This window comes from Montipora capricornis, chromosome 8, assembly GCF_036669925.1.
Source record: "Montipora capricornis isolate CH-2021 chromosome 8, ASM3666992v2, whole genome shotgun sequence".
NCBI lineage: Eukaryota > Metazoa > Cnidaria > Anthozoa > Scleractinia > Acroporidae > Montipora > Montipora capricornis.
The window spans coordinates 39,362,521-39,377,520 of NC_090890.1; the positions used below are offsets into that span (position 1 = coordinate 39,362,521).

A 15,000-nucleotide genomic window follows, 5' to 3' on the forward strand; every position below is an offset into this window, starting at 1 on the left:
CAATTAAGTATGTCAGCGTTATGACTAACTGGAAAGGATCCTTTTCTTGGGAAAATCGATCTAAAAATAACTCAGTCTGTAAAACGCTATGGTGCAATTATATCGAAAATTTCAGTCTCCCTGTTAGTCATTGGTATCGGGCTGTAGAACAAAATTCATTTGGTCCCTTTTCCCAAATAAGAACAAAAGGTTTTGAACAAATCTTAGCTTAAATGGTACACAACCCCGATGATGATTGGACCTTTACCTCTCGTCACATAAGAATACTACTATGTTTGTTTTTTGAGACTTCTTCAAAGATTACGGTGTCGATCAGTACGTCCTTAATGTCACTGATTTGAATTTAGCTTGTAGCTGGACAATCCATTGTGTCAAAGATGGCTGGGAAGCTTCTATTGGAAATGAAAAGCCTGTTCATGTTAAATCATTTGCCAAGTGTAATGAGAAAAATATCACAAGGATACCAACCTATCTTCCGATCAAGATAACAATCTTGTAAGTTAACGCTCATACGCCAATACAGAAATGCGAACCCGGCTGTCTCGAGCACTAGCCTGTCTTCATTAAATCTCCATGGGTCTTGTTAAGATGGCTGAACACAGTTTTTCCTCGGTCAGGGGTTTTATAAAGGCAAATATTGCGATTTTTTTTTTCTCATTAATTTTCTCGCGCTCCCAAATACTGCTTGAAAATCTGAGACCAACAGCTGTTGGCTGTTTTACCAAATTTCTCGCAAACGCGTCATTAAATTTTTCAGAAATTTCGAATTAAAATAGTTTCAACCACAAATGAGTCGTCTATTAAAAAAAAAAAAAAAAGAAAAAAAATCAGAAATTTAACAAACAAAAATTTGGGAAAACTGAAAACCGTCTATCAACGAATTATGAAAAATCAGCTGTTAAACGTAGTTTATTTATATTATTTTAAGTGAGCAAATGGTGCCAAAAAAACTAAGTGAATTTTGCATGAAGGCGGAAGAAAAATCTTTTAGGACTTGTTTTATTCTAGATGCGTTACCATGGTAACAGCCTGCAGAGTACATTGACTGTCAAAGATGTAACCTTTTGTGGTAGCAGTTATTATTGACCAATGCAAGTTTGAGCTTCCAGGCAAAAACTGCCACGAATTGGAGTATTTTCCTTGTAATTAGTGTTCATTTGTTTTCTCCTTCTTGTTTTGTCGTACTATAGTTTTCCTAGTCCGTAATCAAGCCTCGCGTGGGTTTTTTCTACCTTTGTCACACTACCTCGTTAACACCGTTGTAAGGCTCGGATTGTTCTTTGGGTCGGTTTCGCTGGTATTGTTTAGTTTCGCATATAAGTTTGTTCATGTTGTATGCAAAAACCGTTTTGTGTAGTCCGGAGAAGAGCACAGATCTTGAAGTGTCGTTTTTTTTAAAATTTGCTTTCCTTTGGTTTTCTATTTCTACCCTTCCTTGTAATCTCGTGTATACTTTGTGCTCCGTTTTTCTCTTCAGTGAATCGTCAAGTATAATAAAAGGACGATATCAAAGTGTGCGAATAGTCATTAACAAAGTGCATAAAAACTGTGTTCAGTCAATTTAAATGACGTGATGTTCGTAGCTTTTCGTGCCTATGTTCATGATACTTCTGTTTCTCTCAACGTCCAAACGTTATCTCTTGTCGGCTATTTTCCCCACTTAAGCTGCATTTTCCCTACTTGACGCCCCATCAACTTCAAACTACTTTCACTCACTTTATAAGCAGGAACTTTGTTCTGTTAAGGATTTCTTGATTGGGGACCGGCCAGTGTAAGGAAGAGAGGGCTAGTGCAAATAGTCTGGGAGAGGGGGGAGGCCACAGTAATATTTTTGAACTCGTGCGTCCCATCCCCTGACACAAATATATGGCTTGCCGACCATTTCAAGGCAACGACCCTCCCCCGATTTAAAATACAACCATCATCCCACTAAAAAATGATCATGCTTGATGACATCAGTTTTCGCTATATTCTCTTTTCTTATTACAGGATGATACGTAAGGGCAAAATAGCACGAATTGAAAGATTCAATTTTGCCAGATATGGTTCTCTTGACAAAATGTAAGTTGCAGGATATTTCTATTAACATCTTCCATGTGGTAACAGTTTTTCCACAGAAAGGAGACCAAAGAACTGCTAAATGCCAGGAAAAACTTTCTGCTTAACCTGATGCATGGTTATCGTTGGCGATAAAATGCTGGCTATTTTTATATTAAAGGGAGTAGTTTCTAAAGAAACTGTGGTGCTGCGTCGGTGGGGAAGTAGTACACAAAAATTTGGTTTTATCAACGGGAGTTGATAATAGGGAGTTTAAGAAACGAAGACGGCTACGGCAACGATAACGCCAAAAAGCAGTAATATTATTGGTTAAAAGAACCAAAATGATCGTGCTGCATGTGCAGCACGCATTCAGTTGAACATTTCTCTCCCGTACTCGTCAAAACTACTACGTGAAATGACCAATTTTAAGGTTTTGACGACAACGTGGACAAACTACAGTGAATCTTTCAGTCTCACTCTTTACTTCAAATCCGTCCGTACCAATCCAGTTATAGGACACTTCGCTCATATTGAATAATATAAACATGATGAAATAATCATGAAGTACTTAGAATAGCTCAAACTTATATTTTGAAGTGACGTTTTCGCCGCCGTAGCCGTCGTGGTTTCTTAAACTCCCTAATGTAAATTGACTACCGTACGGGGATTCTAAAGTGGTCAATTTACATTATCAACTCCGTTGATAAAACCATATTTTTATGTTTATATTACCCCAAATGGAGAAATTTCAAGTTACAATTATATTAGCTAGGTACGTAGACGAATCTTACTTTGTAAGGCTACCCCGCGAAGGGAGTATTTATATACTTGTTGACTTGTCAGAAAAATGGAGCAAAATACTTTGTTCATTTTTACAGCGATTTGGAAGGAAATCAAATTGAGAGTATAGAACCTCATTCCTTTAGCAATCAACAGCAGCTGAAGATTCTGTAAGTAAAATTTAGGAGACAGTAAATATGACATGTCGCACCAGGTAGACTAGTATCAGAGTGAAAAAGGAGATGAGGCCTTTAAAAATTACTCTGCAGTGCTGGCCCTAATTTTAGCCAAACAATTTTCTTTTAAACAGAGCAAACCATAGCTCTTTTTGCTTAGGAAAGCGTAGCTGATTCAAGAAGGTCGGTCTGACTTTTATTTCCCGCCGGTAAAAGTTTTCACTGCATATCACTCGCGTTTCAGTGGCAACCTCGTCCCCAGGGCGCTTTTCCCTGGCAGGGAAAAGCGCCCTGGTGACGAGGTTGAAAATATTAAAAGTCACACACTGGTCACCGAGGCTCACGCAACCACAGCGTACCCCGGTTTTAGTGGCATTAAGCAACTGAGAGTATTCTATTTCCTCCCCCCACCCCCCCTCGTTTCCTGACGGGATGCTACTCCGCCACCGCAGGGTTAACCCCAAAAGAATGTCAGCAGTACCGTACGGAGATTAGTTTCTTGTTTCTGTTCTTGTTTTATTTTTTAGGATATTAAAAAGTAACAAGCTACGGGTATTGGAAACTGGTACATTTGAAGGACTCACTAAACTAACGGAACTGTAAGGCCAAAAAGAATGTACATTTTTAGACGGAAAAAAAAGCAAGGTAACACACCATAATATCAACCCGGTGTGGCCAACAAATCACGCATGCGCACAACCATTTCATCAGGTCAATTGGTAATCAGGGACAGCTGTTTCCCCCATGTTAGGCCTCATATGGTGTGTTACTTTGCTTTTTTTGTTTTTGTTCTTCCTTTTTTACATTTTTAGAGCTTTCTTTCATTATACTGACTAACGTGACAGTACATTTGAGTCATGTTTCCGTTTATATGTTTGGTCTCATCCATAGGAATCTCTTAGGTAATCCAGTTCAAAAAATAAAGACTGGGGCTTTTTATGGATTGGAGAAACTTGGGACCCTGTGAGTGACACAAGACTTGTTATTTTCTTGATCAGTTTAGAGCGGTTTTTTAAGGACGTTCGCGCTAATTGTTTGTGCGCAACGTTACTGCGCAGGTAACGCGACTGTAATATGTCACGCATTACTTCGAGCATTAGTGAAGTTGAGGTTTTAAAACCTTTGTAAAAACCGTGGACGATAAGTCTTGCACAGCGTTGGATCAGAGAAGATCGTGATCAGTCAAAATTGATTTAAAATATTTATGAAAGTCAAGTAGACTACTGCACGACTGATATTCGCGAGATTTTATCAGTCGTGCACTAGTCTACTTGACTTTCATACAAATTTTTCAAGCATCAGTTAAAATAACATGGCGACAAAAACACCGAGGAAAAAATTCCAGGCCGGCAAAAGAATGGCACATTTATTTCCGAATCATCATGAAACTTCAAAGAGAAGTGAGCGGGAGGATGGGAAAGCTCTGGAAAAGGTAGCTGATCGAGTAGACTAGTGGCTGAAAGTTTGGAAAACTCGAGGACGAAACGTTGCGTAAATTTAATGGGGCTGTTTCTTTTTAATGTTTTTATTACCCTACGAACTTAAGTTCAAAGTGAATGCATGTTTTTAAAGTTCTTTTCCTTTACTTTCGTGAAAATTGAGCAGTACTTTCGTCCTCGTCCGCTTGAATAGTGCGGACCGGCGTGGAAACAATCAGCGATTGAATTTCACAAAAAAACACACTCCAGAGGATGAGCATGACGGCAATGGAGAGATATTATACAAAACACCAACCAAATGAAGATGACCCCTGCTTAAAACTTCGTTGCTATGCTCGAGAAAGGTTTTTTTTCCGGTAAAAACCTTTCATCTCTTCAACGATCGATCCTCTCTTGGGTTCCAGTCCTTGCCCGACAGGTCACGCAAAAGCGTGACAAACGAACTTTTCCAAGAGCTTTGCAAAATCACATCGATTTTACTCGTTCAGATCATCGGTGACCCCTATTTTTTTAATCATGAATCACTTACTTTACTTACTATCTACAAAATATGATGAAATGAATAAATTCTCACCGTAAGAAGTTATCTTTTTTTAACATTTTCTTTCCTCGTGCCATCGAATTCTGGTAGTGGTTGCAACAGATAGAGCTTACGAAAACGTTCGTCGAGGATGAACTCTGCTGTTTACCACATCCCTAGTGGCATACAATTATCTAAAAATCTCACTCCTAAAAACCTATGCACGGAAACTTTCACTCCAACAGTTTATTTTTATGATTTTCGATGGATGAGTAGATGAGCCTACATCTCGCTATTATGACCGATTTCTCGAAATTAAGGCATTTTTCCACTGCCATTATCTCCGAAACAAAGTCGGCGACCCCCATTTTTTTTTCATTTTTGGAGTATGTACTTTATGACCTAACTCTAGGCGAGAAATGAAGAAAATCTCACCGTAGGAAGATTTTGGCGCGAACGTCCTTAACTAGTGTCGAAAGAATCTCCGTGCTTGTTTTGATTTTGCAAATGCACGCCACATATCTTGTCAGCGTAGCAAAACCAAGCGTCACGTGCCCACGCATCAGTCCCTGCACTTGGTGCAGCCTGCACTCTCATTTGCTGCGCTTCGATTGGTTGATTTGCGTATCTGCGCGTGTTTCCATTAATCAAACTAATTACTTTAGTTTGAGTTTCAATAGTTAAACAGTTGAGCGTAGCGATAAGCTCTAGTTACAGAGGTTAGAAATACTTCTTTTTTTGAGTTGCTTTTATTTTTTCAATATAAAGCCTGCAAAATCGACCAGCGTTTCCAGCAGGTGTTTCCTGAAAAGCGATTTAAAAACCATCATTCGTTTATCCTAAAAATCTTCTTTCACGGTAAGAAAGGGCTAAGCTATCGTAAGGTTTACAAAATGTATTAAAAACTGTTTTCTTCTTTAGGAATTTAAGCAGCATGGAGTTAACTTCAATCTCATCTGGGGCATTCCGCGGAATGGACTCTTTGCGATATCTGTGAGTTCAGAAGATTTACGTTTTTAATGAGGCAATCATAGCTTATGCCTTTTGGTTGTGGTCCGGATGTTCTTGTTTTGGATTGCTACGTCACGACGGTTTTAAACTGATCCCGCGCGCCGGCCGCATGCAGTCAGCTTCCGTTGTGATTGGCTCATAGATTATCTTTTTCACTACTAATGATTAGTCAATTACTCTGTTACTGTTTCGAACGGATTTTTTTTCTAGTTACCTAAGTAACAACAAGAACTTGGAACAGCTGCCGCCGGATATCTTTCGCAGCATTTCACTTAGCTACCTGTAAGTACAGTTCTTGGGCTTCGGGATGATTATTTATCAGCAACAGGTTTGCATTTTGTTGTTGCTCATACGTAGCAGGGGAGATTATACTTTCAACATTTGTTAAAAGAGAAACTCGAAAGTAGTAAGGACGCAATGAAAGCAGGAACGCACTGGGTTTCCACACCTGGCTAAGTAACCGTTGAAGACTCAGTACAATTACCACAAGGTGTCCAAGAAAAAGCAGAAAATTAAGTTATTTTCGTGAAAATGGAAACTGATTCTTGCAAAAATGGTTCTAGAGAGAACACAATGAGAAGGGAAAGATCTTTCCTAATATCTTAAACTACCTTTTTTATCAACCACCACTTTCTTTAAAGACAATCGAACCATTTCGTTATTGTAAATTATGGCTACATCATCAAACCATAATGATTTATGTTGTCTTTCAGAGAAGCTGACAAGTTTGAATTCTGCTGCATAGCCAAGCTTTCTGGGCCAAAGTGTTCTGCACCAAAAGACCTTTTCTCCTCTTGTAACGATCTAATGGCCAACATGACATTGAGGTTATCCATATGGATTCTGGGAAGCATAGCATTGTTGGGCAACGCCTTTGTCCTTATATGGCGCTTGAAAACCAAGAGCGACAACAAAGTGCATGCGCTGTTGCTGTTGAACCTAGCAATTGCTGACTTCTTAATGGGCATCTACTTAGTTATGATTGGTTCTGTGGATGTCTTTTATCGTGGCAAGTACTTCATTTATAACGACAGCTGGAAACACAGCCCCCTTTGCCAATTTAGCGGGTTTGTGTCTACATTATCGAGCGAAGCATCCGTGATTATATTAACCATTATGACTTTGGATAGGTATGTGACGATCACACATCCATTCAAGCACATTGGATTAAGTCTCCGCGGAGCGCACGTAGCATTGGTCATCACGTGGTTAACCGCGTTCATTCTCGCGGGAGTCCCACTCACTGGCATACATTACTTTAAAGAGTTTTACGCTCGCTCTGGCGTCTGTCTTCCTCTTCACTTGACAGCGGCCAAGCCAGTCGGATGGGAGTATTCAGTATTTGTATTTTTAGCTTTGAACTTCGTATCTTTCATGCTCATCTTCTTTCTTTATTTAATCATGTTCTTTAAGATTCAAAACACGCGGAAGATGAGCGCTGCGGGAACTGCTGTTTCATCCATTGGTTCTAGAATGGTCTTTATTGTCCTAACAGATTTCTGTTGTTGGATTCCAATAATAATCATTGGCATTGCTTCCCTGCTTGGCATGGAAGCCAAACCACCTGTGTATGCTTGGATAGCTGTATTCGTGCTTCCTTTGAACTCCGCATTAAATCCAATTCTCTACACGATTTCCACGGCCAACTTTCGTCGGAAATTGCGATTCAGTTTCCTAACGCAAAGCCGGATGACGAGAGCCTCCGAACATTCGTACCTCGATTCCCGAACTGTGAACTCGGGTCCGGGTCATGAAACGCGAACAATTGTTCTTTTGCTTTCCAACGAAGAAAGCAACTTGTTTAATGGCGAGATCATGGAGTCAGGCGTCTGAGCAGATTGCCTAAGATAGACTTTGAGGCATACGAGACCAGAACAAACCAATCAGTTAAAGCCCTTTAAGAACGAGATAAGGCTTTTGTTAACCGATGATTTGAAAACAAGATGCGATTGCAAAGTTCTCATTCATGCGAAAAGTTACATACACACGTTTATTAAATGGACGGGAGTGTTTTACCGGGAACAAAAACACTCGTAGATGCATCCGGGAATATTCGTATGTAACACGAGTGGTCATATTCAGCAAAGTCACGATCCCCGCCTTTTTTGTCTGTATCAATACTAGTATTTGTACTAAAGACTGCCTCACAATCTGTTCCATGTATATTTATTGTCCACATATTTAAAAAAATTACACGTTAGCTCGAAGTTATGAATTTTATGTTCTCGTGGCAAGAACAATCTCACTCGTTCGCGGATATTGTCCTTGCCACTCAAACGTAAAATTCACATCTTATCGTCGTGTAATATCCTCTACTTATACTTAACTCACCTCTACCCATAGGGGCTTTCCAGGGCCAATGAAACGACATCGAAACCCCAACTAGCCGGAGGCATACATGTTGGCTTTTTACAAGTGCAGCCGAGAAGATGAACCAGGGATCAAATTCAACGAGTGGTCCGAGCGGGTCTTGAGCCCGGGATCCCCGTATCTCAAGGCAAGCGCCCTTACTACTGGCCACACTGCCTCCTTAAAGACCTAGCATAACAGAAGTCCTTTAATCTTGCCTTGCTAGTATCACACGCATGAAGATGAGGAAAAAACCCCGTATTCAACGAACTTTGGCGGAAGCTTCTTCCAAGAACGAACAATTTCGAAGAAAGAAGTTGGTATTTCAGTCATAGTTTGTAGTTAACCCGTTATGGAATTGAAAGTAACTTATACAAAGTTACAGTTCAAAGACCGAACGTTTCGACACTTGCCAAGTATCTACATTAGGGGTGAAAGACAAACCGTTGGAAGAGTCCTTTTAAAGAGACGCTAATTAGCGACCTTTGACACTAATGAGATGTAGGTGTGTGTCGAAAGGCCGCCATCATGGTGAGGCAACCTCATTCCCAGGACCTCTCCCTTGGTTTCTGGGAACGAGGTGGACGATAAGGTTCTATCAAAAAATTTTGTGGGAGCAAAAACATGCTAAAATGAAAGGTTAAATAACCGACTTTGCCACAGTTGAAAAATGAATTCTGGTATCTTTTTGACCTGGTAACAGGTTCTGCAGTAAAACGAGATGAAAAGTAAATCGGCAAGCAAACCACGCCGAGCAGGGGATGGGAGGGGTACAGGGGACGGATCCCATGCTCGTCCCAGCTTACTTCGATCGCCTTTTTCTCCACATCCCCTGCAAAGCCTGGTCCCAACACAATTTTTGTGGGAGCATAACAACCTGTCACCAAAAGAAACCTCTGACACATGAACTATCACTAAAATTCACTTTTTAATTCACATTTATGCATACCTAGCCACAGAGAACCATCATGGCACAACTGCATTTTGCAATGACAGTCAGCTGCCAGTCAAAGCACAATAACAGAAACCATCGGCATGGATCACTATTGGCTAATCACAAAGAACAATTTGACCCTTTGACCAACTTTGCTGCAGTGATTTTAATGAAACACAGCCTCTCACATTATCAAAAAAAAATTTAATAATCATTGAAAGACTTTTTCCTGACTTTGTCAATTTTATCAAGCCCAATAAAGAGCGGTTTTTTCACTTGTATTTTCTGGATTTCGCCTATGAATGGTTACAATTTGGTACACCTGATAAATGGACTTAACTATTGCTTTGTGCTCATTTTGAATTTGAAGCCAATTGTCAAACAACAAAACAGGAATTTTGATTTCCAGAGAACAATATAATTACTAACATTATTAGTAAAAAAATACTTATGGAATTAATACACTTGCAGGAAATCAAAACGGAACAGTGATACACTTGAATTTTGTGGAGTTTTATCCCACATCAGCGTCAAGATGAACTTCAAAACTTCATTGTGGCTGTACTGAGAAATACATTTTTTCTCCAGGCCAAATTGATGTGCTACTAAGATCAAAAAGTCATTTCCTTTTCTTTCTTTAGATTGAGCTTTGATTTTTGTCCAGAGGCTTTTTACTTTGAGTGTAAGTTTTGGATTTCGCAGTCCTCCATTACTCACATTAAACTGACCGATTGGCATGAGGGGACGCAAGTTACTTCTACTGTAAGTACCGTTTCACGCTGAGATCGTTTTCTTGCGGTCGGGATAGGCGTTATAATCCCCCATGTCCGAAGAAATTTTCTGTTATCTCCCTGCATCTACCAATATTCCAGATGTAATATTTACAAATACGTGTCTCAAACATCTGGAAAATGTTGTCATTTGATCAATACCATTTCACGTTTCACAATTTAACAGATCAAAGGTATGTTTGTAATTATTTTAGTGAAGATGGCGCAAAAAAAGGGTTTCAGTCCCTTTACCCAGTTATGCTCAGAAATAATATTTGTGGCATAAGATCACATCAATACTTTAAAAGCGGGAATTTTGTGATTTCACACTTTCCGGAAAAAAAAAATTGAACAAGTACACATTGGATTTCTTGGCTGATGCAAATAATCATGGAAGAGCTTAATCATCCGCCTATTCCAACCTCGGCCACGTCCTTTGGTTTTTGGCAGGAATACCTCGACAGTTAAAATGACGAAAAAAAGCTCCCTTTACAACGACGGCGCGTTTAATCAACTAAAGAAACTCGTCAACGGTCTCGTTTTGAGGAATCACGATTTTTTCCGAAGACGTCAGTGGAGTTGTTACTGGTGCCAAAACCCGGTCAAAAAAAAACCTACCGTAAGCACATATATAGACCCACACGTCAAGCACGAAGAGCTTATCTGCCCAGCTGTTTACCTAAGTAACCTGGAGTAGGTAAATCAATTCGATCTTTGACGCAACAAATAAATCACTAGAAGAATTCATTTAATAAGAAATTTGCTGAAATTTTAGTATGTACCTTTGAAGATCATTATTAGCACTTACAATCTTAAGTTCTTTCCAGTTGAGTTCCTTGAAAACGCCAGTTTTAAGTGAGGCAGGGGCCAGAGGTCAATGAATGAGTCCGAAAGAAACGAAAAATCACACCCGTAAGTCGACCAATGAGAAAGAAAACTACTAATAAAACAAATTTCTACTTTCGCGTTAAAACACGTTGCATGTAGGTACTTCGAATTCTGATTACCGATCCCGCTGTTTGTGATATTATTTGTTGCTCGGATAAATCGTTGATATTCGTCGAGGAGTATCGAGAGGGTATAGCATTACAAAAGCCCTCGATTAACGCAGAGACACGTGATCTGTCAAAGTTGAAGAATGTTCCGCCCACATCATGATTTAAAGACTTGGGACGAAGTCGACAAGCGCTATTAACATCGTAGTTCATTCCTTCGAAAAACAAAGCACCCATTGAGGATCCCGGAGCAAAGGTGGAGACAGGTAGGTTTTTAGTTAAGGGTAGTAATATGGTTTATCGCACACTTTTTGTTTAGTGATCATGAAAAAACTTCCAACAAACAATTCTGGGTCCAATTCTTGATCCAATCAAAGGAAGACAAAGTGAATGAATCGCATCTCCTGGCTCCGCGAGCGCTTGTAAAAGAATGGAAAAAACAAATTTAGTTTTAAATCAGGGCTCTATTTTCAAAGGATCTTGATATTAGCAGGCAAGTCAGAACTTAAAAGAAAACGACAAAACTTTTAAGATTATAAGACAAGTTTCGACAGAAACTTTTGTCATTTTCAGTTGATTAATGTACAAAGCGTTAGATAAATCTAAAACTATCCTTTTAATTCTCACATTGTCACGTTTTATGTACATTCCGTTGTTACTAATAGCACTTTTTCCTACTTATAAATTCAAGTTCTAACGCTTTGTACATTAATCAACTGAAGATGACAGAAGTTTCTGTCGAAACATGTCTTATAATCTTAAAAGTTTTGTCGTTTTCTTTAAAGGGCTCTATTTCAGTGATGAAAAACTTCAACCTTGTATGTCGTGGATAATGGAACCAAAAGGTCGAGACAGCAGAAAGCAAATCGTTATCTTTAAGAAGATTACGACATTTTTTAATTTCCAAGACATGTTTCGATGTTACGAACATCATCGTCAGTTACAGAATATTTGAAAAATCGTTAGGACTATATATAACAACCAGGCGAAACAAAGGATCTTGATATTAGCAGGCAAGCCACTTATTCATCGAATTCGTACTGAAAGTCGCCTAAAGTAATGAAGTCAGTACAAAGGTTCAAGACATGTTTCCACAGAAAATTCTGTCATCTTCAGTTGATTAATGTGCAAAGCGTTAGAAGTTGATTTACAAGCAGGAAAAAGTGCTAATTATGTTAACGTTTTATGTACATTCCGTTGTTACTAGCATAATTCGCACTTTTTCCTACTTTGAAATTCAAGTTCTAACGCTTTGTACATTAATCAACTGAAGATGACAGCAGTTTCTGTCGAAACATGTCTTATAATCTTAAAAGTTCTGTCGTTTTCTTTAAAGGGCTCTATTTGATGAAAAACTTGAATCTTCGTACTGACTTTATTACTATAGGCGACTTTAAGAACGAATTCTATGAATAAATGGCGGGGTATTCAGCAGATAAGCTGTACCTTTTTCTATTTTTTACTTTTCTGTCTGCACTTTTAGTGGAACAAATCTTATTCTTACTGATTTTAGTCTTTAAAAATCTAAATTTGTGAAAGAGCAATCGTTGTGTTATTATAATAGGATGACGTGGCCAGTAACTTTGAAACCGCAGCTGACAACACGGGCCCTTCATCTACCTCGAACCACTGAGAGCCTGCTCGCAGGCTAGTCTTCGTTGAATAAAAGTGCCAATTATTATTCACAATTGTTGCAAAAAAGGAAACACGATTTGATTTCTTTTCTTCCATCCGTTTTATGTAGGAAGTAGATATTGTTCACACACCGTAGTGACCTCTTCACTGACACCCATTGAATTAATGGATCCATGTACGTGTTGGAATTTGTCACCGCAATGGCTTGAGATTCATGCCACAAAAGTAACTTTGAATCCTGATCATATTCAAGCGATAAAAAGAAAAACGCAAAGATACAATAGGTGTTAGCCTCCTTAAACAATAACTCTATGGCCCAAAAGGAAAAGGGTGCCAAAGCAAAGCCCCGTTGCACTTAGAGAGACCCACACGTCAAGCACAAAGAGCCTATCTGCAAATAACCTCGAATAGGTAAATCAATTTGATCCTTGTTATAATAAATATATCATGAGAAGAATTAATTTAATAAGAAATTGGTCATTTTTAACACTTGAATTTCTTGAAGAAACATGATTTTAAGTTATTTTGAATAGGAATGTTTAATAACCGTAATTTGTCACTTATCTGCTGCACTTCTCAGGTATTCTATTCGTAAATTTCTTTTACTTGAGTGAAAAATTCAATATTTAGCAACCGAAGGAATGAAGTGTGTTGAAATATCTATTACCCCAGGCAGTGTGTCATATTTTAGGAAAGGAGAAAAGAGTGAATCAAGCGGAATTGGTCCAAGGAGCTATCCTTGAGGTGCGCGGCAGGAAGTACTTACCAAGCTAGAACTTAGGTACATTTTTCATAGTGACTATCTATAGGCAACTTTCACGATAGCCTCCGATGTAAAGCAAGTCATATGCATGGCAATACCTGTCCACGTATATCATAAAACTCAAGTCTTTTGCTGCCACAACTTCGAGACAGCTTCCTAATCGGTTATCGGTTTCAGTATCCATACACTTGTCCATTCAGTCGCAACACTGCAAAATTATTAGAGATCAAAGACCTGTACTATGCACTTACCTGTGAATCGAGATCTATAGTCCTGTGTCTTCACCGCTACACTTCAGCGATGAACATGATCAACCCAACACAGTTCTTTTCATTATTTACTTTTGTATACTAATCCTAACCTGAACCTATTTTTTCTCGAGGTTTAATTTTGGCTCCAAACAAGTTTCCTCAATTCATCTGAGTGCATATGCAACCTAGGTAAAGTGAGGATCACCAATTTAACCTGTAAAAACGGATTCAACCTGAGACCGGGTTTTACCTGCAACATATATACTTTGCAAATGGGCAAATTTATGTACTCCTATCAAATCTCGACCCTTCCCGTTCACTGTTAGCAAACAAAATTGTTTTACTAAAAAATGCAAATACATTCCTATTATACAAGAAATTATAAGACCTTCCCATCACTTTACTGCAGAACTAATACTAATAAACAATTCTCCGCGCTTTTTATCAAGGTCATAAGTTTTACAATCCTCCTAATTCCGATGTTGTTTCTGCCAACTCTCTTGCCTACGTATACTTTAAAGAAAAAACTTGAAGCTATTTATTTGTAACAATTATTAATGTATAACGCAGTTGATTGTGTATATTGTTTCCTACGAAATTCATGTTTGATTGTTAAAGATCTGAAGTGCAATCTGTCTACTTTTTGGCCTTTTATCCTATTTAATATCTTTTAGTTTTCGAATCTCTAATTATCTCAGTCGTTCGTTAGTTAGAACAGATCCATTCTAGGTCGTGTTACTGAGGAGGTCTTGCCTAAGTTCGTTCAGACTGATAATGCGTCTCTAGTATAAAAACGGACGTGACAATGCATTGGATGTTTTTCCTGATTTTCAGTCCTCTGTGACAGTATAATTGCTTTCGTTTTCGGTTTTATACACTTCATTGAAATCCGTGTCATGCATGATCACTGTGAAACTCGGAAAACCGCAAAGTCCAAATATAACAATTATATTTCTGCAATGTTAATTGTATGTATAGTGCTAAAGCAAAGTAAAACCTACAATAAGATATTATAAATAATCATACCAGTGTTTACGCATCTGCGAGTTTTGTAGTAAGAAACTGGATTATCTTTCTTTGCCCTCTCTGTTGCTGGAGTTCTTTTAAGAAGCTATACCACTTTTTCGTGATCTGTCAAAGTGCAGGAATGGTCCACCCTTAATTCAATGAATTCATTAGGTGTCAGTAAAGAGGTAACTGGATTGTGTCAACAATATCGACTCCCTATGTAAAAAGAGTGGAGGTTTAGCCACGTCCCAATTCAAGGTAACTTAACTCTTAAAACTGTTGGCTTTTAGTCTTCTGGTTTCTTCTTCTGTTTTTCTGTTATCCATTAT

General features: G+C 38.7%; 2 protein-coding genes across 12 annotated transcripts in view; both read left to right on the forward strand.

The window, feature by feature from the left end:
* LOC138014585 (G-protein coupled receptor GRL101-like) overlaps positions 1-9,523 on the forward strand; it is a 38,641-nt gene extending 29,118 nt beyond the window's left edge. For all 9 annotated transcript variants that reach the window (XM_068861697.1, XM_068861699.1, XM_068861706.1 and 6 more), the window contains exons 10-17: positions 348-495; positions 1,990-2,061; positions 2,919-2,990; positions 3,524-3,595; positions 3,888-3,959; positions 5,877-5,948; positions 6,177-6,248; positions 6,680-9,523. In XM_068861697.1, coding sequence (XP_068717798.1) covers positions 348-495; positions 1,990-2,061; positions 2,919-2,990; positions 3,524-3,595; positions 3,888-3,959; positions 5,877-5,948; positions 6,177-6,248; positions 6,680-7,799 — 1,700 coding nt within the window. In that variant the 3' untranslated portion in view covers positions 7,800-9,523. The remainder of the gene's footprint in view (positions 1-347; positions 496-1,989; positions 2,062-2,918; positions 2,991-3,523; positions 3,596-3,887; positions 3,960-5,876; positions 5,949-6,176; positions 6,249-6,679) is intronic.
* A 1,657-nt stretch (positions 9,524-11,180) lies between these two features.
* Positions 11,181-15,000, forward strand: part of LOC138014588 (G-protein coupled receptor GRL101-like) — a 28,064-nt gene continuing 24,244 nt past the window's right edge. The window contains exon 1 of one of the 3 annotated variants that reach the window (XM_068861708.1): positions 11,181-11,280. The gene's annotated coding sequence lies outside the window, so the exon portion shown is untranslated. Of the gene's footprint in view, positions 11,281-12,922; positions 13,061-15,000 lie in introns of those variants that run through there. The other 2 variants (XM_068861710.1, XM_068861709.1) reach the window with 2 other exon arrangements.